Below are 13,708 nucleotides of genomic sequence, written 5' to 3'. Positions count from 1 at the left end.
TGCATAACCCCTGCTTGAAAAGCATCCTTTTATCTGATCAGTGTATTATACAGAACCTCCTTATTGGATATGGGTCATGGGACTTGATGTACTAAATAAGATACTGCTAAAATAGCGCTGTGAAGGGTGGCAGGATGACTGCTGTGTTGGGTCACACACTAGTGGCCAAAGCTTTTCTCTGTCTGGTGCCAGAAAAGGCAGAATTCCATGGACTTGCTCTGGTTTGGGAACAATAGCACAGAACATTGAAGGATAATGATTTTTTTTTTTTTTTTCTGTAGGCCAGTGTGTTTGGGTCGTCCTGTTTTCTTTATGATTTTCTATTTTAAATAAAATAGTGAGCAAACAAAGCTTTTTCATGTGCATCTCCTTCACATTCTCCTTCCACAGGCTAAACTCTGGGGTAGCAGAATCTGTTGCGTAAACTTGTTGTTGTACAACATTTCTCCATCAGACACTGTTATATGTGATATAAGTGTCAACAGGAAGTTATTGTCTCTCCTTTAATAAATGTTTGCTATAATTATTTAATACAGAGGCAAAAACTACTGTGGTCTGATCCAGAGTTAGTGCCAGGCATTTTACATAGGAATAACTTTTCTTAATCAGTTCATCTCACCAACTTTTTTCATCTGTAAATAAACTACAGTTCTGTATTTAAAGAGCAGCCTAGGAATTAACATTCATTATTTTAAGTTGAAAATGCATGTGATATTTTTATATGTTACTGATTTCTTCCCACTTTTGCTATGATTTGGTAAGTATTGAACAGAACAATTACTAAAAGTTTACTTTTGGAGGTGTTGGAGAAGCTGAAGCCAGGTCCGTGTCTGTGGCAGAAACCTGGCCTATAATATGTAGCAAGTGCATTCTATCAGAGTTATACAGTTAAATGCACTAGCTCTGTATTAAAATAATGACTATCAGTATGCTGCATGCTATAAGGCAGTTAAATCTTGCATTTTTAGACTCCCAGTAGTCAGGAAAAATGTTCTCATTCACGAACAGTACAACTGTTTTGTCTGCATACTCTGTGTGAGATAATCTTCCTCTGAAGTACCAGACAGGGTGAGAATTCAAGAATTTTATTAGCTGTCTGCTCTTGCAGAGTGAGGTTTGCTCTGTAGGCATCACTAGGATTAAATACTACAACTATTCGTAAATTTGCAATTAAAGCAGCCCGGCTATTTGTTTCCAAAAGCTAAACTACAAAGCATAGTGCTGTTTGGGAGAAGAGCAAAGTATTTCACATCAATGGGATAATTATTATATACTTACTTTTAAGATACATAGGAAAAACATACATTCATATAAATCAATTTCATTTTGTCTGAGAGTATTTCTCAAAAATATATTTGCAGTATAGTTGGTTCTTAGAATGAAATCTTTACTTGCAGATGCTGTTTTTGACTTGCCTAATAGCTTGCCTGGCTTTAGTACCAGTCTACTTAGGTTTGTGCTGCTGATTATGTGAGACACAGAATTGGTCTGAAGAATTTTCTTCTTGGACTTACTATTTTTTTTTTTTTTCTTTTGAGCTCAGAGTCATTTAGTTCCCCAGACCAGAAGCAAACAGGTGTTTTCAGTCCAGTGGGGCTGTTGATGCCTGCTTGTTCCTATAAGCATGTGCAGTGGCACATCACAAGAGTGAACTAATACTGGGCTTTCCATCCGTGAGCCCAGCAGCACTATCAGCGTAGCATCTTGCCCCAGTTTTTAGCCAAGCCCATGGTCCCTTCTGGGATCCTTGTGCTGGGCTGTGAAGAGAGATCATCTCATTCAGAGCCATGTCTGCTCTAAGTGATGCTGCTTTGTATGTGTAGGTATGACCTCACTCTTTCTCAAATGGAAGTCCCGTCTCCAGCAGCTGGAGCTATAAGTAGAGCAGGAGATGTTGAGATATGCAGCAAAATAAACAGCTGGCAGCCTTGTGCCTAATGGTTGTGTGAAACACCAGGCTTCAAAGACTAGACAAATCTTTAAAGGGACCTTTTAAATATCCGATTGCTCTCTTTTGTTTGTTCTCTGGACTTGAGAGCCCTACACTGTCTGTGGGTTTTTTTCTTCCACCTTAACCACATGGGGAAGCTTGGAGAACAGCTGTTGGGATCACCAATTTCCAGCAGCTAAATGGGGGCAGTTTGTGAAACAGTAAGGTAGATGACAAGCTTGGAGAGTTACTCCAGAGTAAGAGATCAAATGAGTAATCTTCTCGCTGAATGAATGCGTGTTCTTTATTAAGGAGCTAAGAGCAGACTTTTCTTCAGGATTAGCTACATCGTGGATTGCTACAGCACCTGCTGGACTTGCGCCTTTTCTGGAAAATGTTGGTAGTGTATTGGAACAACTGAATTTCAAGAGTGCCAGTATGTGAACTGGAATGAGAGCCCGAAGGAGCTGTCAGGGCAGCAGTGGTATGTGTTGAGAACATATTTATGACACAGAACTCTGTCGACTTGCTGCATAGCCCCTGCCCTCTCTCCCCAGTTTCTAGGGGAAGAGATGGCAGAGGGAAGGAGCATGAATGAAGTCTTTTTAGAGCCATCCCAAACAGAGCAACTCCTCCTGTTTCTTAATGTTTGGAAGCACCACATGCCGCACATCTGCAAGCTCCTTGGAAGATGGTGGGCTGGACTGCGCTCTCCTGGGAATTTGTACTGGGCTAGTCCTCCTCTAAAGGCTTTCTTTCAGATAGTGTTATTTGTCCTGTAGTCCAAATTGGCAGTACTGAAAAGTTCAAGATTCGACCAATGATCATGATGCATTTGCACAGAGATTATTATGATTTCCACAAGATAATTTTTATCTTTTTTGGCTCATCTAAACTTCTGTCTAGGAAGTATGAGCTATATTTATGAATAATGAGACTGTTTATTACATGATTACATGCTCTTTTTTCCCGAGACAACGTTCTGCCTAGTTTCAGCATGTAGGATCATCCCACAAGGGGATAGAATTATGGCTGCGTGAGCAAGGTCAAATCTGCTGTTTCCTAATTTCTGAATGTCTAATTTTTTCCAATCTAAATAACTTTCCTGCCCTTGAGAGTTTTTGTCTTTTTTGTTAATGTGGTGTATTTAAAAACTTTACTGTAGATCCCTCCATAAAAAAGATGCAAAATTCAATGTCCCTTCTTTGAAATAAAAAACTCTGTCTCTTGTACCTCTTTAATTTGCTGGATACTGCATGGGAATGTTAAAGATATGAATGGAATTGAGAATCTGCAGCATTAAAATAGTATGTATCAAATGTACTTGAGTTGTTAAGGAAGTTAATTTGCTGTTTGTTTTCCATGTGGCATCTCTGCATTCACAATCTTTTGACAAATAAAGGAAGTATTCCTTATCCACCTATACAGAGCTATATAAACAAATACTTATCGAACTCTTGTCTTAGATGACAGTGAGATTAGGGAGGGTCATTCAATCAAAATAGATTTTACTTTTCTTTAATCACAACGAACCTGTTCACTCACTAGGGGAAAAAGGAAAAAGCTGTTTTGTTCGAGCTGAAGGGAAGCAAGCACGTCCTGGGACCTCTCCTGCGGGAGATTTTCAGAAGTGTGGGTTGCTGGATTTCTGAAGGAAGCAGTTTTGACATATATGACTAATAAAACTTTCTTAATGCAGATGTATGGAGCTGGTTAAAATTCTCACAGAGGTTAAAAGAAAAACAGCTGCCAGAATTCTCAGTTTGTGATCCCAGGGTTTCAGTTCCTGGAGAAATGTGACTTGCACGAGTAGAGATGAGTGATCACATCATGTTCATGCTGATTCTCAGGGTGACATCAATGGTGTTAATCACAAAAGCAATTTGGCTAGTCTAATTCACAAGAGCTAAATGTAGCTACTGTTAAATCACACTTCCCCTTTCTCTTTGAAAGCTCCTGGGGTAATGTCTGGTTAGGTGTTTCCCCTACTTCTATTTCAACTTACTCCCACTTTGCCTTTCTCTTGTTTTTTCTGCATGGCTCTGTGGCCTCCTTAGGACTGCGTAGCAAGAACCTTAATAAGCATCATTTGAGCTTTAGACTGTATAAGATTTTTAATTTATATGCTGAAATAAGAACATAACTTCTCTACACAAAGGAAACAAGGTTCTGTTTCTTGATGTGTACTAGATTCAGAATGAAAAGCTCCAGTATGACACAGAAGGAGAAGAAAAACACAGAAACCCTTTTTGTTTTCCCCCCTTCCCCAATTTGTTAGGCATTTTCAGGTGGGATGTTTACTCCAGTTGAATATTGCAAATGGCAAGGGCTCAATACCTCATCTTTGTTTGGAGTATTTCTGATCTAAAGTATTTCTCCACTGTGCTGTTTCTATGGCTGTGCCCCCAGTCCACTGCCTTACCCTCTCAGTTTTGCCAACATGACTATTTTCGCATCTGTATTCTGACCTGTATCAGGAAAGCCATCCTCCTTTAAAAAAAAAAAAAAGTACAGGAAAAGTAAAATCATGTCATTGTTGATTGAAATGCCAAATCAGTGTCCTGGCCCAGCTCCCAATAATGGCCCGTGTGCAGTGTATGGCTGTGGCGTGGGCAGAGGAGGGAGCAGAAGCTGGGCACGAATACCTAAAATGTGCATTGCAGCCAACAGCAGCATCCCCTCAAAGTGTCGCCTGCTGCATTTGCTTTGAATGCAAACTGTGAACCTGTCCACATGTCTGAGCAGCTGCTGGGGAGCTGTGTGGAAGAATCTTTAGTTAGAAGAACGTGCCAGAATCTGGCACATAAACTCTGATGTTTCAGTTCACGTCTGTCTTTTGTACACGAGCATACAACTTCATGATAAGATTCCTCAGAATGTGAGCAAATACAACAAATGGCTCTGAACCATGTGGTATTGACTTCAGCTCAGCTAAATAGGATGCAAGTTAGTAGAGGCTTTGGTGCTATAGGCTTAAATTAAATGATCTTCCTCCTCCCTCCCTAAAATTTGGCACACTACGTTGTGGCATGTATTTTGAAAGATGCTGCTTAAACTGATGCTAAAAGTCATGGTTTTCCTGCACAAGTGGAGTACAGGTTTTTTTCTTCTTCTTCTTTTAGTTTAGGGTGTATGTACAAATAACAAACACAATCTCACACATGCTATACTTTAACATATGGTTTCCAAACTGTATTTTTGCTTTGTGGTTTTTAAGCTGGACTTTATCTCCTTATTAGCAAGCTACAGCCAAGTTGTGGTGACTGACAATAGATGGTTGATCTAAACATTAACAAATTAGCTTGGGCAGGATGTGTGCTGCGCAAGGGCAGCAGCATGAACCTTTGCTCAACTGTAGCACTTGACCCCTCTTCCCAACATGTATGATTCTGAGCAGAACCCATGGAAACAGTTGCCTGCTTGTGCCTCCACTAGAGGAGGGGGTGAAAGAAATCATAAGCAAAGGGTACTTTGCAAAAGCCTTGAGGAGCACTGGCATATGTAAGACCTGTGCAAAACACAGAGCAAAGCTGAAGGGCTTGGAAGTCAAGTATAGCGCTTCTTAAGCACTTTGATAGTCTTGCCTCAGAAAGAGCTCAGTGATTGGGGAGCAGCTTCTTTACCTACTGCAGGGGGGTGAGGAGCTGAGTCAGCTTTGCTGAGATTTGAATTGTGATCCTGCATATTTTAAGCTGGGTTACTAGTCTCCAAACTTAACTCTATATAGAAAACTACATGCAGAAATACGCTTCCCATCACATTACACTGTCCATACAAGAGATGCAAGACAGTATGTCAGTCATTTAGTCCTGTGAATGTTTCTGGTTTTTACACCACTTAAAGCTTGCACTAGAAACTTTTTGGGACAATTCTTTCCTTTCTGCCATATCTCATTTTTGAACTAACACTGCTCAGCTTGGGAAATTGTGCTCCTTCTGTGGCCATCTCACCTTGAAAACACACCACAGAACAAATAGAATTGCTGAACTGTAACAAAATGCGCATTGCTCATACTCACATGGCATCTCAGCAGGCACCATGTGCTCTCTGGTCTCCGTTCCAAGAAGTGAAAAAACCCAGAAACAATCAACTCTTGGATCTGTTAACTAATTCCCTCTGATAAGACTGTGAGAGATGAAGCTTTTTTGTCTAGTGAACATTGAGTGAGATAGATGAGGAAAGGACTATATGGAAAAAATTCTACTCAGGGTGGTGGATGGAATAGGCAGAGGTTGCCCTCTGCCCCTTGCCCATCCCTGATGGTAGAGAGGAGAGCCACATCATTGCCCTTTGCCTACACTATATCCTATAGGAATGCAAGCGAGAGATAATTGCACAAAAACGGAATCTCCCTGCTGTTATTTGTTGCCTTTAAACACTGCTCAGTTGCACAGAAATTTCCTGTGGAAGTTGGAAGTGGTTTATGCTGCTATAAAAGTTTTTTTTCTTTTTGAGGAACTTTCGAACATAACGATCGATGGGGTAGAGTGGATGGAAAGCATAAGTTTCTGGAAAATATCAGTGTATGTTAAGACACTTCTGTTGCTTTCATAAAGCCTGGAAAGAAGCATGAATGAATCACAGTAATCTCTTTAGGATATAGATATACACAACCTATTACATCAATTTTGAAGGCTTCAGTTGTGCTGCCCTCTTATTGTACATATTAACTACTTGTCTTTTTAATCCATTAAATCAACGAATACATTAGTTATCTGCACTGGAAATTACTCACTTTTTGCCACTTTTTCTCTTAGGAAGGCTCCACTGAGTCCTCTGGAGACTTGACTCTATCTCCGCTCAGGTCTCTTTCCACGTTACTCGTCTCGCCTTCCTGAGCGCCGTATGTCATGGTAACAATCCCTCCAGCTAAGGCGAGTTGGACTCTGCTCCCTGTGGAGCCACAGGAGCTATCAGAAGAGCTTACTTGCTGCCTGGCCGTCAGCTGCTCCTTCAGTCCTGGTGGTGAGCGAACTTTGGTTGTAGAGCTGCCAACTCCAGTAGGAGGGAGCAGATCTGGCTTATTGGTGTTGCCACTGGTTAGATCTGGTTGAGTTGTAAAACAGAATTCTGTAGGAATGTGAACATATTTCCACCTTAAAAGCAAAAAAACAACCTGGGTCTGTATTCTGGAGGGGCAAATATTTCATGTTCATTTCCTGTGTGGAAGAACTGCAGTGTTTCTTGCCCCCCTGTTATGACTTAAGTTCCCTCAAAATCTTGAGATTAATCTAAGTCTAAAAATGAGAACTTTTAGAGATCTAGCTGTACCCCCTTTGGAGGTATTAACACTGTGCTCTCTCCCAAATAAATGATGAGGTTTTTTTATTATGGTAAGAAACTCCCATATCTGCCTCTGGCTGCCCTCTGAGGACAGTTTCCATCACTTTTACTTCCATTTCCTAAATGAGCTGTATCCCCATTTACCTTTTATTCTCTAGGCCTGCAAATGCAGGTATAGCAGGATTATTCGTTTCCTCAGTCTCACAAGGCAGATGCAGTGTGCCTCATGCTTTTACTGTTTTCTTAGACTAAGTGCTTAGCACAAGTGATTTGGGTAAAATTTTTCATTTTCTTTTTTTTTTTTTTTTGCAAAATGTGGTAAAATGTCAACCCCAAGCAAGATGTTATGGAGCTAACGAGGCTCGTAGTTGTATTTTAGTTTTGTTGTGCTGATAGGTGCAACAATTGCTATCATAGGTACAGATTCACCAAATCTCTTCAGTATGTGATTTAAACATGCAAAATTTTAGGCAAATGTTTCAGTATTTTGATAACTTATGGCTATAATAAATAAAATAATTCAAGGACTAGGAAAGCCAGGGAAGAGACTCCCATTGATATTGAATGGATGTTGGAATCAAGTCTCTGCTGTATCAAAGGAAGGTTTATCTGATAAAAGTTGGCTTCTTACTCTGACTTGAGAAGTATTGCAAGGTTATAGATAAATGGAGTGTGTATTCTGAAATATGTGTATTTGTCTGTTTTAAAGTCAGTAATTTTTCTTTTCTTCATATGAGTAATTAAATTGCTTTTGGCTGACTTATCTACCTGAGGAGGTTGATCACAGTGTAGACCCTTTCTTTTTGCATACCCAGGCACATTATCTGGAAAGTCTGAGAATGCGTTGACTACATTTTATGTTATAATAGGTTACAAGACATGAAATAAAGCCTTGGAAATGGCTCTACAAAAGATGTAAGTTCAATTTTATTATTTGGTATCAAGTGATTCTTAAGGGTCATACTGTTGCCACATTTATATGTCTCCGCTGTAAATACTTAACTGATAGTAGCAATTCAGCCTGTAGACTCTAGTATAAAGTCTGGTATAAGAAGCATTTTTTCTTATAATGAATTTTTTGTGTGTTATTGTCAGTAATATTCTGCTTTACAAATTCCTATTTCTGTTTAGTTAAAATAAGAGTATATTTTTATGTTACTTTAAAAAATTATTTAGCATGTAATCTTGATAGTGGCTTTACAAAGTCTCTCATGATAGCTTTTTCTAAGAATTTTTGTTTCTTTTATGGCATTCTCCACTTCATATTGTATTTTTCCAGCTACCAAAACCAGTGTATCACTAGGTTTCATTCTCACAAGCTTGTCCTCTTCCATTCTGGTTGCCATGTGTTGGTCCGGGTACAACACAAATGAAGTGTTTTGCTACAAACGAATGTGGTACAGTTTCCAAATGTGTTAATGGGTTTTGTTGATCAAAATATCATCTTGATAACAGCCCATGCAGAATATTTGACAACATGAATTAATGCTTGGAAGAAAGTTTCTAAAGTAGCAAAGGAAGTCAGGAACACAATTCACATTGGAAAATGGAGAACAAAACTGTGTTGACAAAGCTAATATTCATCTCTATTAAGTATATTAAATTGTAAAACAAACAAACAAAAACCCATGGTTGTCTTCCAATAGAATTTGCACTCCTGAAGCTCTGAGCTCCCTGCTCTGATCTTGGTTATCTTTGTCAAGAATCTAGTGGTTTCAAGCAAGACCTGTGTTCTTATAGAAGTGTGTATATGAGCAGGTGCCCATGTGTATAAGTAAGTGCACTGTAACTTTACAGCTTCCATAATACAGAGGAATTAGCCTGGAATAAAACTACTTTGAAAAGGAGTCATGGGGAGAAATAAAATTATTAGACAAACTCACAACATAACATCAAACATCAGTGCAGCCCTTTGAAGTTCTTTCAGCTGTTTTTTTGATAACTTTGTTTTGTTTCTCACAGAGACCTAATCTTGGAAGGCTAGAACTCCTGTGCAGAGCAGCTGCAATTAGTTAAATACTGGAACCATTGCGGATTCAGTTGCATCCTCCAACATGACCAATTCTCAGTAAGTAACTTGTGAGCATAGCTGTAACTTATTTTAAATAGAAGGAAACAGGTTGTGACCTTTAGGAGAATGATGTGACAGCAAGAGGGTTTTTTCAGCATTACTGGAAGGAAAAGTTGGTATTTTGAAGAGTAAGTCGTAGGATTTAGTGAGTTGCCTGAAGAGTGTGAATTAGCAGAAAAATCATGAATGCTGTAAGCATATCTGATGTGTTACTAACATTTGCCTTTTCTCTTTCTTTTCTTTTTTCTTTCCTTCCACCAAACCTGTCCCAAAGCTCTTTGCAAACACTAGTCTGTTGGTTTGTCTGGTTTTCTTTTCAGCCAAGTCAGACAATGTCTGTCATTTAGTCTGTCTAAGAATACAGAAGGTAAATAATTTTGGGAGAGGGAAGGCTGCACTAACCTATATCCTTTTTCCTTTATAATACTGGAAATTGGATCGTTGTATGCCCTTTCATGCAAAACTGAGCCAGCTTGGACTTGTAAATGTCCACAGGATGCAACTAAAGGTGAAAATCAAAGAAAGACATTTCTTGCTAAAATTAACTCCTCCCTCTGGGCTTCTGGTTTCAGATTGTTTACAGAGGAATACAGTTCTGTTGAAATGAAGGAATCTCATTACTTTCCATTATTAGTTAGACAAAGAATAAAATAATCCTTTAGGTTGTTCAGATAGTACTTCCTTTTACCTCTGCTTTCTGCCATAGCATGACACAGTTGCATTTCCCTGCTAAATACTTGAGATATAACATTTTCCAGTTTATAAGTTCCTTTCTTGTGTAACACTGGCAGCAGTTAGCTTCTTTTAATTTAGGAATAATGTTTTCTGTCTGAAAGAATTAGTCTAACGGTCAGGCTTTTACCAACAGAATCTTTCGCTACCACATAGATATTTAGTTCCTTCACCCACATCCTTGGACTTACAAGTTATCTGAGTTAAGAACTCTTCCAAGTTATTCTTCTTTTTCTGGAAAAATAATCAACTGTTATTCAGGTTGCTTGAATAGCTGGAAGATTTTAATAAGCTTCTTTAAAACAAAATCACCAATGCAGCTTTTACAGTCAAATACCAGAGGAAGTTTGGGTGCTAAGCACTTCTTAACTATATCCCTGAGGAAAAAGTATATCTTCACACCCACTGTTGAAAACCTCTGACAAGTAGCCTGAGATTTCTTCAGAAGTTAACAAGCTCCCCTGGATAAAAGCTAAAGAAGTTTATGTGTGCAGTTACTCTGAACAAAATGGAGCAAGCAGCTTTAACTGGGTACTGTGAAGGATCAGTCCCTGCTGGGGGTTGGCACACAAGCTCTCTCTTACAATGAATTCATCCTTCACGTGCACTAGATAATATGCTAACCGACAAAGTTTGGGTTTCTAGATAAGTATCTTCTTGTAAATGTGGAAAACATATACATAGACAACCTCTGCTTTTACCTGCATGGAGTTCCCGTTAATGTTAGTGAGGTGGTAGAAGAATACATGTTCAGATTTAGAAGCTGTACAAAATATAGGTAAGGTAATCTTTACAGAAGAGTCCATAATTCTTCTGCATCCTTTTTCTCCTTTCAATATTATGTTGAAATAACTTGTAACAGAATAATCCTTTCTAGTTGAATGAAACAAAGTCACCACCCATCAAGACTGTTTGAATATTGGCTCACAGTGGAAGAGAGGTCAAACTGCATCCATTAATTAACAATTGATCTGTCTATAATGATTAATAAGCTTAGCTGTTGATTGCTCACTGATCTAATTTACAAAGCAGTGAGGTTTTAGTTGTCATAGTTACATGCCATCTTTGGGTTTGCACCAATATTTTGCTTTGGGGTTCATATATTGTTTCCATAGTTGTTTGTTTGTTTATAACACATCTCATTATATTTAGTACTTTTGAAACAGACTCAATAGAGTGAAATGCTGTTCTTCCTTGTCTGTGAGGTTTCTGTTGATTACAGTGGGATTTACAAAAGACAAGTTTGGCGAGATTTGGTCTGTCCCCTGAATGAGGACAGCTCCCTCAATGACCTTGCAAAGGCCTTTGAAGTTGCTGTCTTTTTAGGACTCTGTGAAATTCTTGTCTGTAGCTTATTTTTACTTTGTTGCTTTTTAACTTATTTGTATTTGTTTATATGTCATGTGTGTGTAGAGAGAGAGGGGTTTTCATTTTGCTTATTATGTTTTCAGGCCTACAATAGAGGGCGGTGTTTCAGAAGTTGAGATAATTTCACAACAAGTGGAAGAAGAGACCAAAAGCATTGCTCCTGTACAGCTTGTTAATTTTGCTTATCGAGATCTACCTTTAGCTGCCCTTGATCTGTCTGTGGCTGGGTCCCAGCTTTTGTCAAATTTGGATGAGGAGTACCAAAGAGAAGGGTAAGTACAAAGGGCAGAATTTTGTTTTATGGTTTTAGGTTATAGGAATTTCATGGCCTGTAAAAAAGAAAACCCCAAGTTCAAAAAGTGCAGCCAGTTGTCCTCAGACTCTTGGTTAAAACCATTGTCACAAGATGGAAGTGACCTTTTCTAGTATAACTAATCTGTGCTGGTTTGGGGCTCTTTACACTCAGGGATAACTGGCCCAAGCATCTGGCCTGTCAGACAAGCAGAATAGCCCTGCTGAAACCTCTTTGTGAAAGGTATTTCAGGATAACAGAGGAATGGCTACTGTGATTCTTGTACATAGTTGTATATATCCTGACAGAGATAATGACTTGTGCTGCTGATTCCTAGACAGGTAGTGTACTTTTCACAGAATAATTTGAATGGAGTAGTTTCCTTATGTGAGAACATTGGCTTTGGTAATGTGTATGCATATTACTACTGTTTTCATAGAAAAACTGTTCCAGTTTTATTGGAATAGAATATCTTAATCTGTTTATAACATTTGCCCAAACATAAGCCAGAATCAGATTACATAGCACTGTTGTCCTACAGGACATTAGAAGTCATCCTTATGCCTGGTGGGCTTGAAGTGACAGTAGGTGGACAGCAGTAGTAAATTTTTTATGAAAGATTTGGGTCAACTGGAGAGAATCTGAAGGGAAGGCAGTGAGAATGGTCAGAGACTCACAAAACCTGCCATGGAGTACTGATTGAAAAAACTGTTTGTGTTTCACGTGAGGAAGAGACTTTCAGAGGAGCTTATAAGAGACTTCAGTAAGGAAGAGGACAGCCTGTTATCCGTCTCCGTGACTGTTAGGACAGGAAGTAAAAAGCTTGAATTGCAGCAAAGAAGAGAATAATGATAGGATAGTGAATTTCTGGTGTGTATGGGGGGGAGGAGAACAGAGTAGCAATCACTAGATGTCTTTAAGAAGATGCATTTGTCAGGAATGGCAACACTGTAGTTTAACATCCCTTGGAACAGAGATTAGTTGAGTGTTTGTGCCTAGACCCTCTGATTCTGTGATTACTGTTGCACTGAACACATCTATACTCCACTGTCAGTAAGATCCATCTAGAAGCACTTCACAGTAAGTCATATAGACCTCTCATTGATGAAGACATTAAAAAGCATTATATAAGCCTTCGTATATTAACAGCTGAACGTGTATTAACCTGTGCTCAGGAATCAGCAGAGAAACCTGCTTGATCTCTGCTCAGCAGGTATTCTGTATGGTAGTCAGGAAGCAGTATGTGAGGAAGGCTCTTGGCTTTAATTTCTTTCCAAATTGGACTTTATGAGACATCTCCAGAAAGTTTTTACTCCAAACAAGGGGAAACATGTTTCAAGTAGGTTATATAAGTATGGTACAACTGTAACATAAAACACCCTGCATAGTGAAAGAGGCACTTGAAAATTAATTTGAGTGTGCAGGTGTAACCCTCAGGCTATTTTGATGCCAAGTAGATACTGGTTTAGTTAAAATACACATTTTTTAGATTTTTGTGATCTGAAACAATTCTTCACTGTGCCAAAGTGCACAGACCTCTCATTGTAACCATTTGAGCAGCTTTGCAGTTTTAAACATGGAAATAGACTTGTCATTATTTTCCTCAGCAGAGATCTGTTGCTTCACAGACTTCTTTTGTGGCTTTATCAGTCTGAATACAAATAAGCAGATGCCATCCAGACCTCCCAGCTCTAGAGTGGATTCTCTGAAGAAAATTCAGAGCTTTAGTTTGTACGTCTCAGTGCATTCTGTCTGAGGATGTTCAGCTGAGTCCCAGGACTACATCTGACTTGTGAGAATGGCAGCTTCTGCCTTTCAGAATCAATGATCTCAACCAATGCTCGCTGATATTTAGTAGCAGAGATGAGCTCAAGAAACCCAGCAGCGAGAGTGAAATGGGGTCCCCATACCACCTCATGCCTTGTTTTGGAATATGTCTGGTTTTATGAATGTGATGTAATTTCTTTCTCATGGCCTTGATAGAATGTGAAGGAGATAGGATGGGTCAGATCAGTTTGGTACAGGAACTGCT

At 39.1% G+C, this 13,708-nt stretch overlaps 1 protein-coding gene across 1 annotated transcript in view; it reads left to right on the top strand.

Moving 5' to 3' along the window:
* TMEM266 (transmembrane protein 266) overlaps positions 1–13,708 on the top strand; it is a 95,928-nt gene that overhangs the window by 26,060 nt on the left and 56,160 nt on the right. The window contains exons 3-6 of the mRNA XM_080351339.1: positions 6,688–6,895; positions 8,029–8,128; positions 9,176–9,281; positions 11,468–11,656. Of these exons, the coding sequence (XP_080207465.1) occupies positions 9,268–9,281; positions 11,468–11,656 (203 nt within the window). The 5' untranslated portion in view covers positions 6,688–6,895; positions 8,029–8,128; positions 9,176–9,267. The remainder of the gene's footprint in view (positions 1–6,687; positions 6,896–8,028; positions 8,129–9,175; positions 9,282–11,467; positions 11,657–13,708) is intronic.

The sequence above is a fragment of the Nesoenas mayeri genome (assembly GCF_963082525.1).
Source record: "Nesoenas mayeri genome assembly, chromosome: 11".
Lineage (NCBI taxonomy): Eukaryota > Metazoa > Chordata > Aves > Columbiformes > Columbidae > Nesoenas > Nesoenas mayeri.
The sequence above is the reverse complement of the archived record's forward strand: the minus strand, read 5'-3'. Positions and strand labels throughout refer to the sequence as shown.